The following is a 16,371-nucleotide window of genomic DNA, read 5'->3' as shown; positions in this document are numbered from 1 at the left end:
TATATTTCTAAATCTGTCCTGACAACAACTCACAAGCTTTAAGATTTATGTTTTAGTCCTCCTTAGTCATGCCTTGGAGGAAAACGGACCCCTTGAGTCAGACTCGGACTGTATTATACATTGCGTCTATCAGTGTGTGCATGTTCTGTGAACATGTATTCAAAGGCTGTCCCCTCATAGCTGATTAATTGTTTGATTTGGACTTTGTTGTCTTTGTTTATTAGGTTATATTGTAGGCTATAAATTATGCCAACGAGGCAGTTGACATTCCACATGATATGATGTTTAAGTAACCTTGGCACTGCGTTAAACCTTTATTCTCTTCTAGTAAGTGTGTTAGTGGATTTTGCTGAGGATTGTTGTGTTACTGTATTTTACCAGCCCGGCCCCAAACACAAAAGTTACTGTATATTCCTAACTTAGTTTGTACATAGGTCCCATATTTGAACTTCTATTTGGAATGCAGTGTGTGTGTGTGTGTGTGTGTGTGTGTGTGTGTGTGTGTGTGTGTGTGTGTGTGTGTGTGTGCATGTGCGTGTACATGCGTGCCAATGCATGTAGGTGTGGGCAAGGCCAGGGTGGCCTCGTTACATGACTGACTCCTGGCCTGAAAAAGTCTCCCAGTCCGGCCCTGATGTACTTGACTGTAGTCGCAATGTAAACCATTGTTGCGTTTGTCTGCCTTCCTGCAAGTTAACCTGCATGTATAGTAGTAGACGGGCCTTTATTACCGAGTGTGACCGAAAGGGACATGTTGTGGTCTAAAAAAGTTTGATTCAGATCAGGCATCTTGCGAGGCCACACGGTGTTGATAACTGGGGGCCTTTCAAACACACCAGCGCTACATCAAGACAAGTGAAGATGGCGGATGTGTTGAGTGTTCTTCGTCAGTATAACATCCAGAAAAAAGAAATCGTCGCTAAAGGAGATGAGGTTATATTCGGAGAGTTCTCCTGGCCGAAAAATGTGAAGACCAACTACATAATCTGGGGGTATGTCAGTGCTAAAATGTCTCTAAATCGCTTCCATGGGCCCGCTGCTGAAGCTCATCGGTGCCTTGTGGTGCTGGGAACAGCGGAGGGCTCGCTAGTTAAATGCTATGATGCTAACCTAACTCCTCTCCTCGCGGTTGTACTTTTAACTTTAAACACTGGTTACTTTGGCGTGATACTTAACGTGTTGTTTCATAGACTGTGTGGTCTCTACGCGTTTCTGTTAATATTTGTTTTAACTCAAAATGTGTTTGAGAAATGTAGCTTCAGCGAAACTTACAGTCGTGATGTGATGCTAACTTATTAGCAACGCTAGCTAGTGCTGTTCCTTTGGATCAAGCAGACAGACTTGTGCTTCTAGTGTCACTCATGACTATAAGCAGCTTTGTATACCGTGTGAGAAACAAACTGTGCTCCTGTTATGCAGAAAATAAGGTTGCAGAAAGATGAGTCGGATTAGCCAACCACATAACTGTTGATTGTTCCGTGTTAATTTGATTTCAGATCCACTGTTTCAGTACTTGGAGCAACTCAATTAAGTGACGTTATATTTAATAAAGAGTTATGCACTGTAGGTTAATTTAAATATGTGACCTGCAGGCAGCGGTCTGTGTACATTTTAGTTATATACTCCGAGTGTCAACTGAGCATGAGTTTTGAGGGATTCATGTTTTTCTTGGTGTTTTTCTTCTTGTGTTTACCTTCAGCACTGGCAAAGAGGGCCAGCCCAAAGAGTACTATACTTTGGACTCTATCTTGTTCTTGCTCAACAATGTGCATCTTCCACATCCGTCCTATGTGCGGAGAGCTGCAGTAAGTGCTCTTGGATAACTATCAAGCATTAATCTGTCAGTGCCTGTATTATTTGAGGACAGTCAACTATTTCAGCTTCTTTTTTGGGTCTCCTGTAGCATTTTCCCCACTATTGCCCCTTTTGGGTGACATGCTTGTGTGTTGTTTATAGACTGAGAACATCCCTGTTGTCAGACGACCTGATCGAAAAGGCTTGCTGTCGTATCTCAATGGCGAGAGTTGTAAGTAACACTTGTGAAGTGATTGAAAGTTGTGTTTCTATTGTGTGCAGGATATTAAGTATTTTGTTTGTGTTTCCTTTAATATATTAACACTGTCCTGATTTTAAATGCAATTTCTAATTGTCTCTTCACAGCGACTTCGACAAGTATTGACAGAAGTGCGCCTATAGAAATAGGTTTGCAACGGCCAACACAAGGTAAGCTTGTTTTTTGTTCATTGTTTTTGAAACTTTTACCACAACTTAATACATTGTAATGTCTGCTATCCTTTATCTGTTATTCATGCAAATGGGTGATATTTTCACAGATATTTTCCTATTAAAGGGGTGATGTCTCAGTCAGGAAAGTGGAACAAAAAACAAATGGACTTTGTATGGTGAAATAATGCCAATTTTCTGTTGTTGTTTTAAGTCAAAAGAGCAGCTGATGAGGTATCTTCTGAAGCCAAAAAACCAAGGATTGAGGTAAACTGACTTGAAAATTATTTAATTAACGTTGCTGATGGTAAACTCAGCTCTGGAGCTTTTACTCCTCTCTATTGCATCACTGAGTTCTAGTACACAGAGAATATATTACTGAAGGGGATGTTTTGTTTATTATTGGAAACAGAACTATTACATAAATTCCACTGTAGTCATCCAGGAAAAATATGTAGTACCTTTTTTCAACAACGTTAAAATTTAATTGGACCAAAATATTAACAACAATGTAAAGGAACATAACTGTTTTATTTAATTTATAAACGTCCCAATTATTTTGCTCATGGAAATATGTGATTGTCCATTTTGTTAATGTAGCCAAAATGAAACGGTGTGTTTGTACATTTATGGAATACAATTTTTTTTTGCAGTTTAAGAATGTAATTCTCCTGGCCAATCTGGTTAATCATAGGCATCAGACATTGCATCTTCTTTTATTCTGTAGTTTGCTTATAGTGTGTTCACTGCTTTCCTCTTAAGGATGAGGAACGAGTGCGTCTGGATAAGGAGCGTCTGGCTGCCCGTCTGGAGGGCCATAAAGAGGGTATCGTGCAGACTGACCAGATCAGGTATGATGGATTTGCCCCAGCTGGAATTATACATAATGCTGGTTTCCTTATAAATCAATAATTTCTACAATGTAGATTAAGTTTTTATTCAGCTTACCGCATTGTCATTATTTACTGATCAATATAAAGCTGACAGGTTTTACTAGCCCCATACACACAGCCTGTTCAATGCAGGAATGTTATTCTTCCTCACTGTTCTGTATGAGGGGGGGGGGGGGGGGGGACACATTGTTGGAAAGTAAAACCGCTGTAACGACAGATCTTCTTTACAGCAGTATTGGATAATCTATGTGTGAAAGGGGTTAATGTCACCCACAGAACATTTGAAACGGTGAGCTGTTGTAACAATTCTAACATCTTTCCTTCTCCAGATCACTGTCTGAGGCCATGTCAGTGGAGAAAATCGCAGCCATCAAAGCCAAGATTATGGCCAAGAAACGTTCCACCATCAAAACAGATCTGGATGATGACATAACCCTGAAGCAGAGAAGCTTTGTGGATGCTGAGGTGGATGTCACCAGAGATATTGTCAGCAGAGAGAGGGTCTGGAGGACCAGGACAACCATTCTCCAGAGCACTGGAAAGGTCAGAGTCCACATCAGGGCTAATCATATCCAATCACAGTGACATTTCTCTGCAAAGATTGTTCTCTCTTACTTGACAGCAATCAATTATATTTCCAAAATATTTGATTAGCGTCTAAACATATTATAAATGAAATTTAATGAACAAACATTCTAGATATGATATTTTAACGACAGGAAAGCATAGTTGCACTGACCTTCATGGAATAAAACTTTTGATTTTGGGTCTAAGAAATCATGAAATCGGCAGATAAATGCTTTAGAGTGACAAATTGGCTTCAGCCTGAAACAAACATTTCTTCTCATATGAAGTGTATGTGCATCACCTGACAGAACAAAAACTTTGATGTTATCTGCAATTAGGTGGGAAATTGTGTAAATCTTTATTGGCCAAAATTATTTGGAATATATCGTCATATCCAATATCGGTAAAAATCCAATATCTTGCATCTGGAGACTAAATGTTGTTTTCAGACTTGGTTTTACCCAGGGTTGTCATTTGGAGGATTTGCTCCGACAACCATAATATACATACGGGCACAAAGTTCAATCTAGAGTCCAGGGCCCTCATTTATAAAGCTTGCGTACGCACAAAACGGGGCTGGAAACGTGCGTACGCCACTTTCCACGCAAATGTTGTGATCTATAAAAACCAAACTTGACGGGAAAGTGTGCGTACCCGTAAGCAAACTCTGAGGCATGCGTACCGGTACGCACATTCTGGAGACTGGAAGGGAATCAGCAGTAAACGTGAGAAGAACTATATATTTTTGATGACTCGCACACATTTAATTACACTCCATATCATACGTTAGATCTGCGTTATCATGATGAACTCCAGCAATGTTTTTGACGCTATTAATGAGTGATATTATTTTTCATATTAACACCTTCTTTTAAAATCTGACTTGTATCTTAAATCAAAATCATTTTGAAATATTGAATCAGCGCTGTCACCGCAGGAGGAGGAGACGGCCCAATGCATGTAATACAGTATACGATAAATACCTTCCATTAGATCACTGTAGAACACAGCGGGAATAACTAAATATTCTCCTTATTTATGTGCATATATCATCAACACACATACATACAGCCATTAAGCCATCGTATACTTGTTACACTTTATCCTCGTTTTTAAACCACCAGAGCGCAGAGGAAATGCGCTATAATGAGTGCCACGCTCGTGCGCGCTCAGTCGTGGAGCGTGGAGAGCGCAAATTTACCGAACTTCAGGAGGCAGACTCCACCCGGCAAAGGTGGTAGAGTCCCCAGCATGATGAGCCCGAGCCACGGCCCCGTGCCCGACTGGAGGGGTATCAACAGGGCGCAAGAATCCGTGAGGATGTCATGCTGCTTTTGTAATATAAGGAAGACGACAATCAATGTTCATTGTAAACGTATTATTTTATTAATCACAGTGCGCGTTTGCCGTAGCTCATCTGCAACGTTGTTGATGGCGGTGATTGTGTCTCGCTGAAGTTGCAGGACGGCATCAGTGAGCACCCGACCGCTTGATGTGCCATACGTCCGGGGTGCGCTGCTGCTTTGCGCCGGACCCGGACGCTGTGCCGAGGGCCCGTCACCTTCACCCTCCTCACATCACCCTCCTCACCGTCACCCTCCTCTACGCCCAACGCTGCAGACTCTGGAAGGACAAAAACTATTTAACGTTTTGTTTTATATACAATAAACGTTTAAAATCTATTCACCCTTATCCCTCTGGTCTCAGTCGCGTCTGTGTCTCCCTCCTTTTCAGACACAATCCCCGTCAAAGTCACATCAAAATCAAACTTCCTCAAATACTCTAGCAATACATTAAATCCATGTTAGGAGCGGAAAGATGTCATTTACCTTCAGATCACCGCCCGCTCCGTCCAGCTGACGCCGTTGACTGCAGCAGCAATGTGTTGCCACTCGCACTGCGTCTTTTTCTTCGTGATCCCACTGCTGTGGCCACTAAATTAAATTATTGTCCGGGCCTCCACCTCCCCAACAAGTGTCTCTTTCTCCGTTTCTGAAAAGTTACGTTTCTTTGCTTTTTCCTGACCTGTCGCCGTGATTCACCACACGGAAACGATTGCATGCCGGCTCATTAACATAGTAAAATGTGGGCGTGTACAGGGCGGGACTCAGGTACGCACACTTGTAGGTGATCCTGTGATTTATAAAGGAAACATTGCGTACAGCTTGCGTGCGCACAGTTTTATGAATCAGATTTTTTTTTGGCGCACGCAAACTTTGGCTTTTTGCCGTACATACACTTTTAGTAAGGATCCTACGCACAGTTTTATAAATGAGGGCCCAGGTAATTATGTGGGCTGGGCTGAATAGATAGCTGCTGACACAGATAAGAAAAAGTTGTCATCCCTCAATTCAACATCGTAAACCATGTACATTACAAGGTATTATAACCATGCAGCAGGGCCTTCAAACAAGGCACATCTCTCATTTGAGAAGGTTTATCCTTTTGTAGACGTTTACCAAAACTATTGTAGACCATTTGGAGCTGAACTCGAAACCACTTAACTGTACGTACTGGAGTTCGAAAGCAGCTGTCCTGCTTCACTAAACCTGTTGGTCTCTTGGGGACAATGGTCTTGGATGTGGGAAAAACGTCAAGACAGCCCAACTGTGTAAATACCCCGATTGCAGCAAGGTGTAATTTCCAACCACTAGATGGCAGCTAAAGAACGAGTTTTCATCCAGTTTGTATTTACTCTGAGGATATTAACATGCCCATTTCAGATCATTATAGTGTTGAGTGCGCTTGAAGCAATTATTCAGATTTATTTTAAATCACTCTCTAAATCGAATGTCCTTACAGGCCTTTCTTTCTTTTTTCTGTTTCCCAATACACTAAAGTGTCAGGCATATGATGATGTAAAGGTCAGCTGTTTTGCCAGTTCACATTGACTCCAATGTACTGGTAGATGGCATATTAAAGTGTATTCAGTTTTTTTATAATTATATTATATATTAAATATGTAACTTGAAAGTGCATTGTAATTACTATTCAGGTGTGTTTTAAACACATCTAATGTGAGGAAGTTTGATGATGTCTATCTGTTTTCATCTAAGCCTTGAGGTTGGGACCCTGAAACCTCATATCCCTTATCTGTATAACTCCTCTGCAGAACTTTTCCAAGAACATCTTTGCCATCCTTCAGTCAGTAAAAGCTAGAGAAGAAGGCCGAGCACCCGAGCAGAGACCAGCACAGAACACTGCTCAAGTGGTAAGAATGACATTTTCTCAGGTTGACTCTTTTCAAGGAAGTTTAAATTAGGTCTGTCAAAATAAATGCACGTGTGTTATATGTAATAGCTGTACACTAATAGGGCATGACTTGGATAAACCAGTCAATTGCTACTTTGCTTTCACATTTCTTTTAACTCCTTTGCCGAAATAGTGTACTGACAAGCATTTAAAATAATGAACGGTTTGTGTTTTATGTTGTTTCCAGGACTCGTCCATAAGGAACAAGCAGCCTGTCCCTGCTGCCTACAACAGATACGATCAGGAGCGATTCAAAGGAAAAGAGGGTGAGTTTGATTTGTGTGCCAGTAGCTAATTTTAGTCTTGGAACATTTGCAAAGGTATATGTGTGGGCATATGTATGAAATTTAAGGAATACACACTTATCTGAACTTTTGTCCTTGGGTCACCAAAAACTTTGATTCAACGTACTGCATTTAAAATAGACGCATGTCAGTGAGAGATGTAGATGTTCTTGAGAGGTGTATCCTAAATTCCTTTTAAGTGTAATGTAATTTCTATTTTGACTGTGGTGACTAGTGCTGAAGAAAATGAATAGCTGGGGCACCAGGATAACTCAGTGGTAGAGTTGGCGCCCCACGTACCGAGGCTGCGTCCTCGCTGCAGCCCTTTCTGTAATGTCATCCCCATCTCTCTCTCCCCCCCTTTCACACTCTCTCTCTCTCTCTCTCTCTCTCTCTCTCTCTCTCTCTCTCTCTCTCTCTCTCTCTCTCTCTCTCAAAAAAAAGCAAAAATACGGCCCCAAAAAAATAACTTTAAAAAAAAAACAATGAATAGCTAAGATCCAGGTTGCTCAGCAAAACGGTTCACTCACAATTTACAGCATGGCTGTTGCTATGCCATGCTTTACTTTGTTGTGACACAGCAGTTTCCATTGTATTCCAAATATTAAATGTAGTTTTAAGGTAGAAAATGTGTTTTTAGCATAAGAATTGAAAAAATGAAAACTTGATTCCAAATATTTTATATATATATTTTAATATATCATTGTGTTCAGCCAGTAATCTACAACGTATCCTGTTTTTCTCTCCTAGAAACGGAGGGTTTCAAGATCGATACCATGGGCACCTACCACGGCATGACCCTGAAGTCAGTGACGGTAAGAATAGACATGGCTGTTAGTTGAGTCCCAGAGCAACACTTAATTTTAATGTGACACAACATCAACACAAGAACATCAATAAATTAATAGTGTCAGTGATATCATCATAACACAGAACCCACAACAACATGAATAGTTTATTAACCATTAAAAAGACCAATGGCAGCAGGAGTTTTTCCGCCTGTTGGTCCTAAATATTGCCGGACAGAAGTAACATGAATCCCCCAGCCAAGGGGTGGCTCGGATCAGCCAGGACTGAACGTGCCTCACTCAGGGTTCTACAGGTCTCTGCAGGACCTTAACAATACCCTGCAGTCTGTTCTGATTTCTGAGAGAAAGTGAGCCATGCCAACAGATAAAAAGAAAAGGTAAGAACAGATTCAATAAAACATTTTCATAAAAGTGCATCAACGTTAAACTTCGAAACATCCTGTAAAAACGCATGCGTTGAAGTGCTTTATTGCACACGGCACCAACATGGAAATCGAAGGAAAGCTTGTCATTAATAAAAGTCAACATCAACAGCCTGGTCGTTGATGATAACCGGAGAGATGACAGAAGGGTTTTTCCTGAAATCTTTGTACATCTCTTTTGTTTTGGTCACATTAATGTCTGAAGAAGGATCACTTACACCAGTTGGTGAATTCCCCAACTGCAGGACCATGATCACGGTCGTCACCGCTGAGCAAGGACACAATAGCCTCTTCATCAGCAAATTTGATTATATGTTGCCCCACATGTTGACTCTGGCACTCATTTGTGTATAAAACAAATAACTGTAAAGCCCTTTCATGGCCCATCCAGTAAAATAATCTAGCAGCCAGGATATCAGGCCGGGATCAATGTCATAAACGTCACGTAATCTTTCTGCTAAAATTTGTTTCTGTAGGCAAACTAAAAGGCAACTAAAAGTAAACAACCCCGCCGTTCAATGTTTTAATATAGTTATATATCTAGCTGGCGTTTAGAAATGCTGTTGCAAACGGCAGTCTGTGTGAAATTCACCCCATGTGCTTCTACATGTGACTATGAACTACAACACCAGTTTACACCAGTGGAAAGTAAGGACATAAAGTTTTTTTCCCCCATTTAATCAAATACTAAATTTCAAACATGCATCTCTAAAATTAGATACTAGTTCATTACACTGGCCTACATGAGAACATGACTGCTACATATACAACTGATTCAGGCAAATAATTTAATTAGCGGAATGTAATGTAAAAGTAGATAGATCAAGATAAATTATGTTTAAAAAAATTATAGATTCTCTTGTGTGTTTTATTTTATTTATTTTATTTCATGTGTCACAGCCGGTCTGTGATTTAAAAAAATAAATAAAAAATCTGCATTTTTGTGTAAAACATATTCCGACGGCAGAATCAATTTGTTTTATTATCTCTTAAGTACATCAGTGTTCTCGGTCATGTTCTCTGTCTCAAAAATAGCTTAACCATACATGATTCTTAAGTACACAGAAACATGTAAATGAACATTTAATATCCAGGACTTCACATTAAATTATATTGTATTAAATATAGCCCTCACAAATTTGCTTCAGAGGACGTTAAATACTGTACGACATGTGTCCCTGGACCCTCTCATGGGATAAGGAAATTACCCCTTTAAAGAGAATATAGACACCACGGACTATCCATGTAATTGTAATTTTCTTCAATCATATAATTATTTTCAATAGCCAAGCCACGCACATGATCAGGATGGAGCCACCTCCCTGGAATCAGTGGCTGATATCAATGCTTCAAAGTTATTAAAATAAATCTGCTGTTTGACATTTATCAAACAATTGAATTCTAACATATGAATTCCCTCATTGACCTGACTGGTAGCTCTATAGGGAGTGGCTGCAGTTTCTCTTCGGCATCTCTGCATTTTGGATCTTGTTGGATGTCACTTTGTAGTTCATTTGTGTCGCGTTCTTCCGTCTCGTGCTGTGGTGGCGGTTTGTTGGACTTTCTCTGGTGTCTTCGGGCCTGGTCGTCCTCATCTGCTTCTTCCTCTTTCTCTTCGGAGCAGTGGAGCTTCCCCCTTTGTAGGTGCCGTGTCATTATGCCTGTCTCAAAATCAATTTAAATTTTAAGTCTTCTTTTAAAAATCTGTTTCTTTTTATATTTGCCGGAACATTTCTTCAGCATGTTGTTGCAACCTGTGGGATCTCTGGGCACAGGCGGCAGTAGTCGACTGTTGTTTGTATGTTAATATATTTATTGGCATGAGTATTAAAGTTATATAAATTTAAATTAACCTAAATAGAACCAACTTGATCACAGATGTGGATTATATCTCAAGCAAACTGTCTAGAGGAGGTCAACAGAAGGTTCAAAGCACCCTTCCTACTACTAAACACATGTTAGCTCAGCATAATTTATCTAAACGGGTACATTTTATTCGTCATCAATAATCCTTTAGTCTTTAATCCCTATGTGGATGTGCCTCTGTGTGTCTGAACCACACTAGAGCAATGTAGTGTGGGGGTCGTATAGCTGAGGTAATAAAACTTGTGTCTGTAGCTTTGTATTGTTTCTCCAGTTTCTAATTGTGAGGTTCAACATGTAAGGCAGTAGTGCAGACTATTTAAATGAATCTAATTAAAAATGTTCCATGTTAATTAATATACATTTAATGCTTTAATGTGTTTGAATCCCCTTCTTATAAGTTCAGTGTTTTGTCTGTTTAAAAAAAAACACAAGTAATTTGCCTCCGAGTCAAGAGTCAGCATTCAATAAACCAGCTCAAATAGAAGGAAAAAACCCATTCTGACTGTCACGTCGTAAATTGAGGGTTTATCACTCTGCACCATTCGTGCCCTGGAGGTCATGCCAACAGTTTCTAGCAGTTTATCAGTTTAAAATGTAAGTTTATAGAATTATGTGTTGTAATATTGTGCTTCATCTTTTTGTGATCATCCTTATTATCATTGCAACAATATAATAAGAGAAGAGACTTCAGGTTTTCCCGCCTAAATTAAATGACTTCATTCATTCTTTGATACACATTTGGCAACGTTTATTGGCACTGTACCCTGTCCACTCTCATTTTAGAGTAGCCTGCATTTGTAAGGCAGCATATGTTAAGCATATACAGACAATCTTACATTATTATAAAAAGAACCCATTGCACCATTCATTCTAGTGTAAAATGTAACTGTATACATAAAACCTACAGTGCTCTGACTCCAACATTTAAAGAGTATCTGTTTTTTATTTTTTTCAAAATTGACAGAGCACTTATATCAGTTTTTACACAACATATATGCAGAATCTATATTGAGCTCCCGAAATGGATAACGTCTAGATTTATCCCCTGGTGTCAAGTTATGAACACAATGGGCTGAGATACAGCATACATCATTATTTGTATTTAACGATGAGAGTTTAATGAAGACAAATTCATTTATTTAGCTTGTCTTTCTCTGTTCATTCTGTTTGAGTGTGTCCTGCTGGATCTCAGCGTGTTGATGCAGGCGTTGTGTTTGTTGCTCTGGAGATGATGCCAGTACTTAAGCAGTTCACTGGGATGAAACCCATGTGATGTTATCAGATGGCTGTACTTGCAGCTGGAGTAAGACACCCGCCAGTGGTTGAATAGAAACTCGTTGGGTGGAGGAGTGGGCTCGATCTGGAGCTTGGCTAGGCATATTCCCACATACACGTCCTCCAGATGTAGGCGGCGAATTCTTAGTGATACACCATAGATTTTCCCCGCCAAGTCTCCAGAGAAGACATAACCAGTCCCGGAGCAGAAGGTGGGGTACTTCTCACCTGGGTACAGCTCAGGGGGCATGTACCACTTGCTGTTTTTGTTTCGGTTGGGTCCAAAGCCTCTCATGTTATTGCCTGTGAAGTAGTTCTTCTTGGGCGTGAGTTCTGGCCTGAGCAGCTTGTAAATGAGGTACTCTGTGTTAACGAACATGTCACTGTCAGTCTTCATGACATAGCTGGCTTGTGGGCAGTGAATTGCCACCCAGTTCATTCCCATCAATGTCTTTGCAGTCAGGTTTTTGTAGGTATCCAAAAAGTCCTGCTGAATGATATCGTGATGCCTCCGGCTCTCTGCTTCTAGCATCCTTTGCTGTAAAAGTCCCAGCTCTCCCTCGTTTTTTCCCAGCAGAAACAGCCGGATGAATCCCAGACCTGGAGCTACACTCTCATTCCCCCATGTCTGCCGTATGGTGTTTCTTGCCTCCACCTGTCGAGCCTCAGTAGCTACCAGCAACACCAGAAATGGCGCAGGCCTGCCGTTCGCACATTTGTCTGGCTCGTTGATGAGATAAGTGAAAGGCCCATGTATTATCGTGCTACTAAGATCTCCCTCTACCCTTTGGCTAGTGTTGGCTGCCAGAGTGTTCTCAAAACGTGGGTCTTCTTGAGGCGAAGAGAGGGTGTCCTTCTCAGGTTGGGCGATGTTAGCCTTTTGTGTTGGCTGAGGAGCAATGACAAACCTCCATGCTGAATGTGGGGCGCTCGTGTTCCATTTAGCTTTGGTGGTGTGTAGTTCACCACCTCCGTACACCACGGGATAACCTCTCCACCACGACATACCTGTGAGCTTAGGCAGCCACACCTGGTGAAAGACCAATAGACCCAACAGTGTGAGGAGATAGAAAAATTTAGCTGTGTGCGCACAGCAGTGACGTCGTCTCCACTGCATGGCTTCGGCAAGACTTCACTCAGACAGTTGTCACACTTACAAGGCCAATCGTCAGCTGACCAGCCCTTGCCCCCCGGTATGCGTGTGTGTGGTGAATTGTTTCAGGAACTTTTCTAGCCAAAGATGTCTTATTTCCATATATGTAAATCACTTGATAATCACAAAAGATATTGTCTGAAAAGTCAACTGTAAGGCTTGAATCCACTCTAATTCTGCATGTCTTCCGGTTGCCTAGGAGAAGAGGGAACAAATATGAGCATCAAGAAAGATACACCATGTCACATAGTCACATGAGCAAACAAAAACATCTGTGAAAGGTTTTGCTCTTTTTCTTTGCAGAAAATTACGTTTCGGTTTCACGCTGTGCAACTTTACTGTTTTGGTTCACTCTCAATGGGCAATTATTTATTGGTTAAATAGATGTAAAAATCTCCAATAATGGACTGTACGCTGGCTGTTCAGGAGTTAATAGGAGAGCAATTATTGGACTTGCATTTATCAGGCGGCCAGGAATACAACTCCCAATGAATTATAATGTTGCACTGTTCGTGAAGTGCCACTAAATATTTTCCTTGGTCGCACCGTTGCACCTAACATTTAGTTGATCTGTCATGTGTGTAGCGTAATGCCCCCCCCCCCCCCAACCAGCATAGATAAAGAAATACCACAAAAAAATAACTGTATACTTTTCAAGAACTTACTTTCACTTAGTCATGATAACGGATTGTTTTACAGAATTTTGTTCCAGGCCACGTCATCTTCAGTTAGTTTGAATATGTTATTTTCAGGACAAGAATGGACGGAATATGAATTCTCAACTCAATCATTTTCTCTTGAACAGCATCAATAAGAGTAATGATTATAGAAGATGAAGCTGTGTTTGGTGCTGCTAGCACCGTGAAGTGTGAGAGTGCGGTCTCTCTGTTTTTTACTGAATTACACACTACCTCTTAAAGTACCCCAACAAGACAAAGAGATATTTGTGATCGCTCACAGCACCACTGAAAAGACTTCTGTTAGCTCTCTTGGATGCATCAAAGGGAATAGAAGAGAGTGTCTCCCTTTTATTAAGGCACACCGTTCACATCCAGTACATTAAAAAACTGCTCATTGATTAATTATTTCATCAGCGGATGCAGTGTCGATGTGCGTTTGCATTTTAGCAGCATGAACTCACCCGTTTTAACCGTCTCTTCCTGGCATCCATCGTTTTTAAATGTGTTGAATTACAATCCTCACACACTGATGGCCCTCTTTGTCACGGCTCCTGTGGCTCGCGTACACGACTCTGTTTCACATTTATTTCCTCTACAACGATTGACAAATTGACTTCTTTTAGCCCAACCCACATGTGGCTGTTACTCAAAAAGATGTGGGAACTTAGGTCCTCTTCTGGGCACTCAGAGCTATCTAGCACATGCATGCACAAGTATGTCTGTGTGCGCGTACATGGACATGTCAGAGCTCCAGTGTTGCAGTCTCTCCTTGCCTTGGTGCATTGTCCCCCGAGGCTTGATGCTAACGCTGCTGCTGCTGCTTCTGCTGCTGCTGCAGCTTCTGCTTCTGCTGCCACTGCCGCCTTTGGCTAGAGGGAGTAAAGCTTCAGTGGTTGACAGTTCGCTGCATCCGTAGGTCCTTTCACTGTCCCCGCTTGTCGTATTGTGTATATCAGCAGTAGTGGATAGATGGGGATCGTGTCTGGATGGCGCACCAGCTTTACATCTTACATCCGTTTGTTCAGCTTTTCTTCCATTATTGCGCGGATCCTTTTCCCTCCTTTCTCTTCCTCTTTGATTCACGTGCTCTCATGTTAACGTCCTTCCCCCGACGGAACCCGCTCTCCTTTTTTCTGTTTCCACCTTCTTGATTCAGCCGCCGCTCCACGCTGCCGTTGTGTTGTCTGCGATAGGGTGAGAGGGGTGAAAGCAGCGGGGGAGGAGGAAGATGAACAGGACGTAGTGTTATGGGTTGTGTTCGTGTGTTCATTCTGAAAGGCAGCTCCGGCCTTGGTGGCAGTACGCTCTCCTACCACGTCATGCCGTTTCTGCTGCTGTTGCTGCCTTCTCTGTTAAAAGGAGGGGGGGGGCTGACCTATTTGTATTCACGCCCACTCCCCAGAAAGAGGGATAAAGCTCAATCTCATCTCAATTTGGCATGCTGTGAAGTAAAAGGAAGGGAGATAATAAATCTTGTCGGCACTTCCATAAATCATATAGGTTTGCTGATCGCATAATCTGATTTAAAGATGTAAAATGCCACGTTGCAGTTTTAATAGTGGAACTCAACCAGTGCAACTCAACAGTCTGTGTACAGTAGTTGCAGTCTTTAATATGTTTACTGTCAGTCTCTTGATGATGAGTACCAAAAACAATTTATTTGAACAATGTTTCTTCTATGCTCATTCAGCTGTAGTGGTGTGCCTGAATTTTCTTATTCATTTTTTTTATTACAGTATGACTGGGAGTATTTTTTCTTCCCGAGGCTTTTAGGGGAAGAGGGGTGCTTGTTTGTTTTTTTTACATGTGTGCTGATTGCCAGTCATGATCCCTTCAGATGCACATTTTTAAATGTACAAGGCTTAAATTAAATGTCTTCATAACATGTTGAATATATTAAGGGAAAAGGGAAAGTGTTGTCTTCCATTAACACAATCATTTAAAAAGTAGCAAACATACTGGTATTTGCTGATACACTGACCCTATGTAATCTGGCGAAAGTGTGACTACTTAACCACAATGCAATGCAGCGTTATCTGGCAAGGTGCCAAACCGCTGTGCAGTGTTTAAGAAATATCCGTTATCAACCCAGACTTCCTGCATGCTATTCCAGTTGCTATTGGCACCTGAAGCACTGTATATAAAGTAACTTGCTTATGTGGTGTGCCCATTCGTGGTGGGACGATATATCGTGATACTCCCCTCCTGCAATACGTTATCGATGAACTGGCACCAAATACATATACATTTAAAATGAAATATGCAGGCGCTATGATGGCTGGTTGGTGGATGCTCCCACCTGAAGGGTGGTTCTTCTCATATCGAAATCTGCAGCTGTAATGTGGAGTAAACGGATCTGTTGGTACAACGTGTATGGTAATTGGAGCGAAGGTACAAGCGGCCAAGCTGCTGCTGAGCTGCAGACGAGCAGTTTGGCTGTTATTGACAGTGATCCTGCAGTGGTGCTGACGGACTCTGCCCTGCAGTTAGTGGGATGTGGAGAGAGAAGATCAATTTGAATTTCAACGGTCCTTAGGGCCCCGTAATAGTTGTTGTTTACACTTCATTAAATTATTGTTGTTAAAGTGCTGACGATGCGGATTTCTCCAAACCTCAGCTTTGGCACATAGCTTTTGTTTTGTCAGTTTTGACCTCAGAGTAGCTTTGATTGATCAGCTGGCAGGATGGGGAGAAGGCCTACTACTACTACTACTACTACTACTACTGCTGCTACTTCTGCTGCTACTACTAATACTACTACTACTACTACTACTACTTAGGAGTTGTAATTTATTTATCTGTACTGAGGAAATATTGCTTGAATAGTGTATTTCAAGGGGGATCTCTTGAGCATGATAACAGGAGCTATACACGGATCTCTTACATGTCTAATGGTTTGAAGCTTTTTTCCAGCAATATCATGACCCAACTCAAATATTTCCACACT

The 16,371-nt window shown here is 41.3% G+C and overlaps 1 protein-coding gene and 1 pseudogene across 3 annotated transcripts in view; one reads left to right on the top strand and one right to left on the bottom strand.

Annotated features, from left to right (window-relative positions):
* Window positions 1–763: 763 nt before the first annotated feature.
* cdc73 (cell division cycle 73, Paf1/RNA polymerase II complex component, homolog) overlaps window positions 764–16,371 on the top strand; it is a 29,241-nt gene continuing 13,633 nt past the window's right edge. The window contains exons 1-10 of the mRNA XM_084008323.1: window positions 764–992; window positions 1,700–1,805; window positions 1,957–2,026; window positions 2,161–2,223; window positions 2,438–2,490; window positions 2,986–3,074; window positions 3,446–3,659; window positions 6,796–6,894; window positions 7,123–7,201; window positions 7,970–8,034. Coding sequence (XP_083864449.1) covers window positions 862–992; window positions 1,700–1,805; window positions 1,957–2,026; window positions 2,161–2,223; window positions 2,438–2,490; window positions 2,986–3,074; window positions 3,446–3,659; window positions 6,796–6,894; window positions 7,123–7,201; window positions 7,970–8,034 — 969 coding nt within the window. The 5' untranslated portion in view covers window positions 764–861. The remainder of the gene's footprint in view (window positions 993–1,699; window positions 1,806–1,956; window positions 2,027–2,160; window positions 2,224–2,437; window positions 2,491–2,985; window positions 3,075–3,445; window positions 3,660–6,795; window positions 6,895–7,122; window positions 7,202–7,969; window positions 8,035–16,371) is intronic.
* Window positions 10,441–14,715, bottom strand: LOC311012717 (beta-1,3-galactosyltransferase 2 pseudogene; annotated as a pseudogene). 2 transcript variants are annotated; one of them, XR_014599447.1, is made up of 3 exons: window positions 13,886–14,713; window positions 12,749–12,939; window positions 10,442–12,621 (listed from the first exon to the last, which is right to left on the bottom strand). The product of XR_014599447.1 is annotated as a beta-1,3-galactosyltransferase 2 pseudogene (transcript). The 2 variants fall into 2 exon arrangements; XR_014599445.1 differs by having other exon boundaries at window positions 10,441–12,939; window positions 13,886–14,715.

Source organism: Eutrigla gurnardus (assembly GCF_963514095.1).
Source record: "Eutrigla gurnardus genome assembly, chromosome: 4".
NCBI classification, from domain to species: Eukaryota; Metazoa; Chordata; class Actinopteri; order Perciformes; family Triglidae; genus Eutrigla; species Eutrigla gurnardus.
This window is presented reverse-complemented; position numbering and strand designations above follow the sequence as displayed.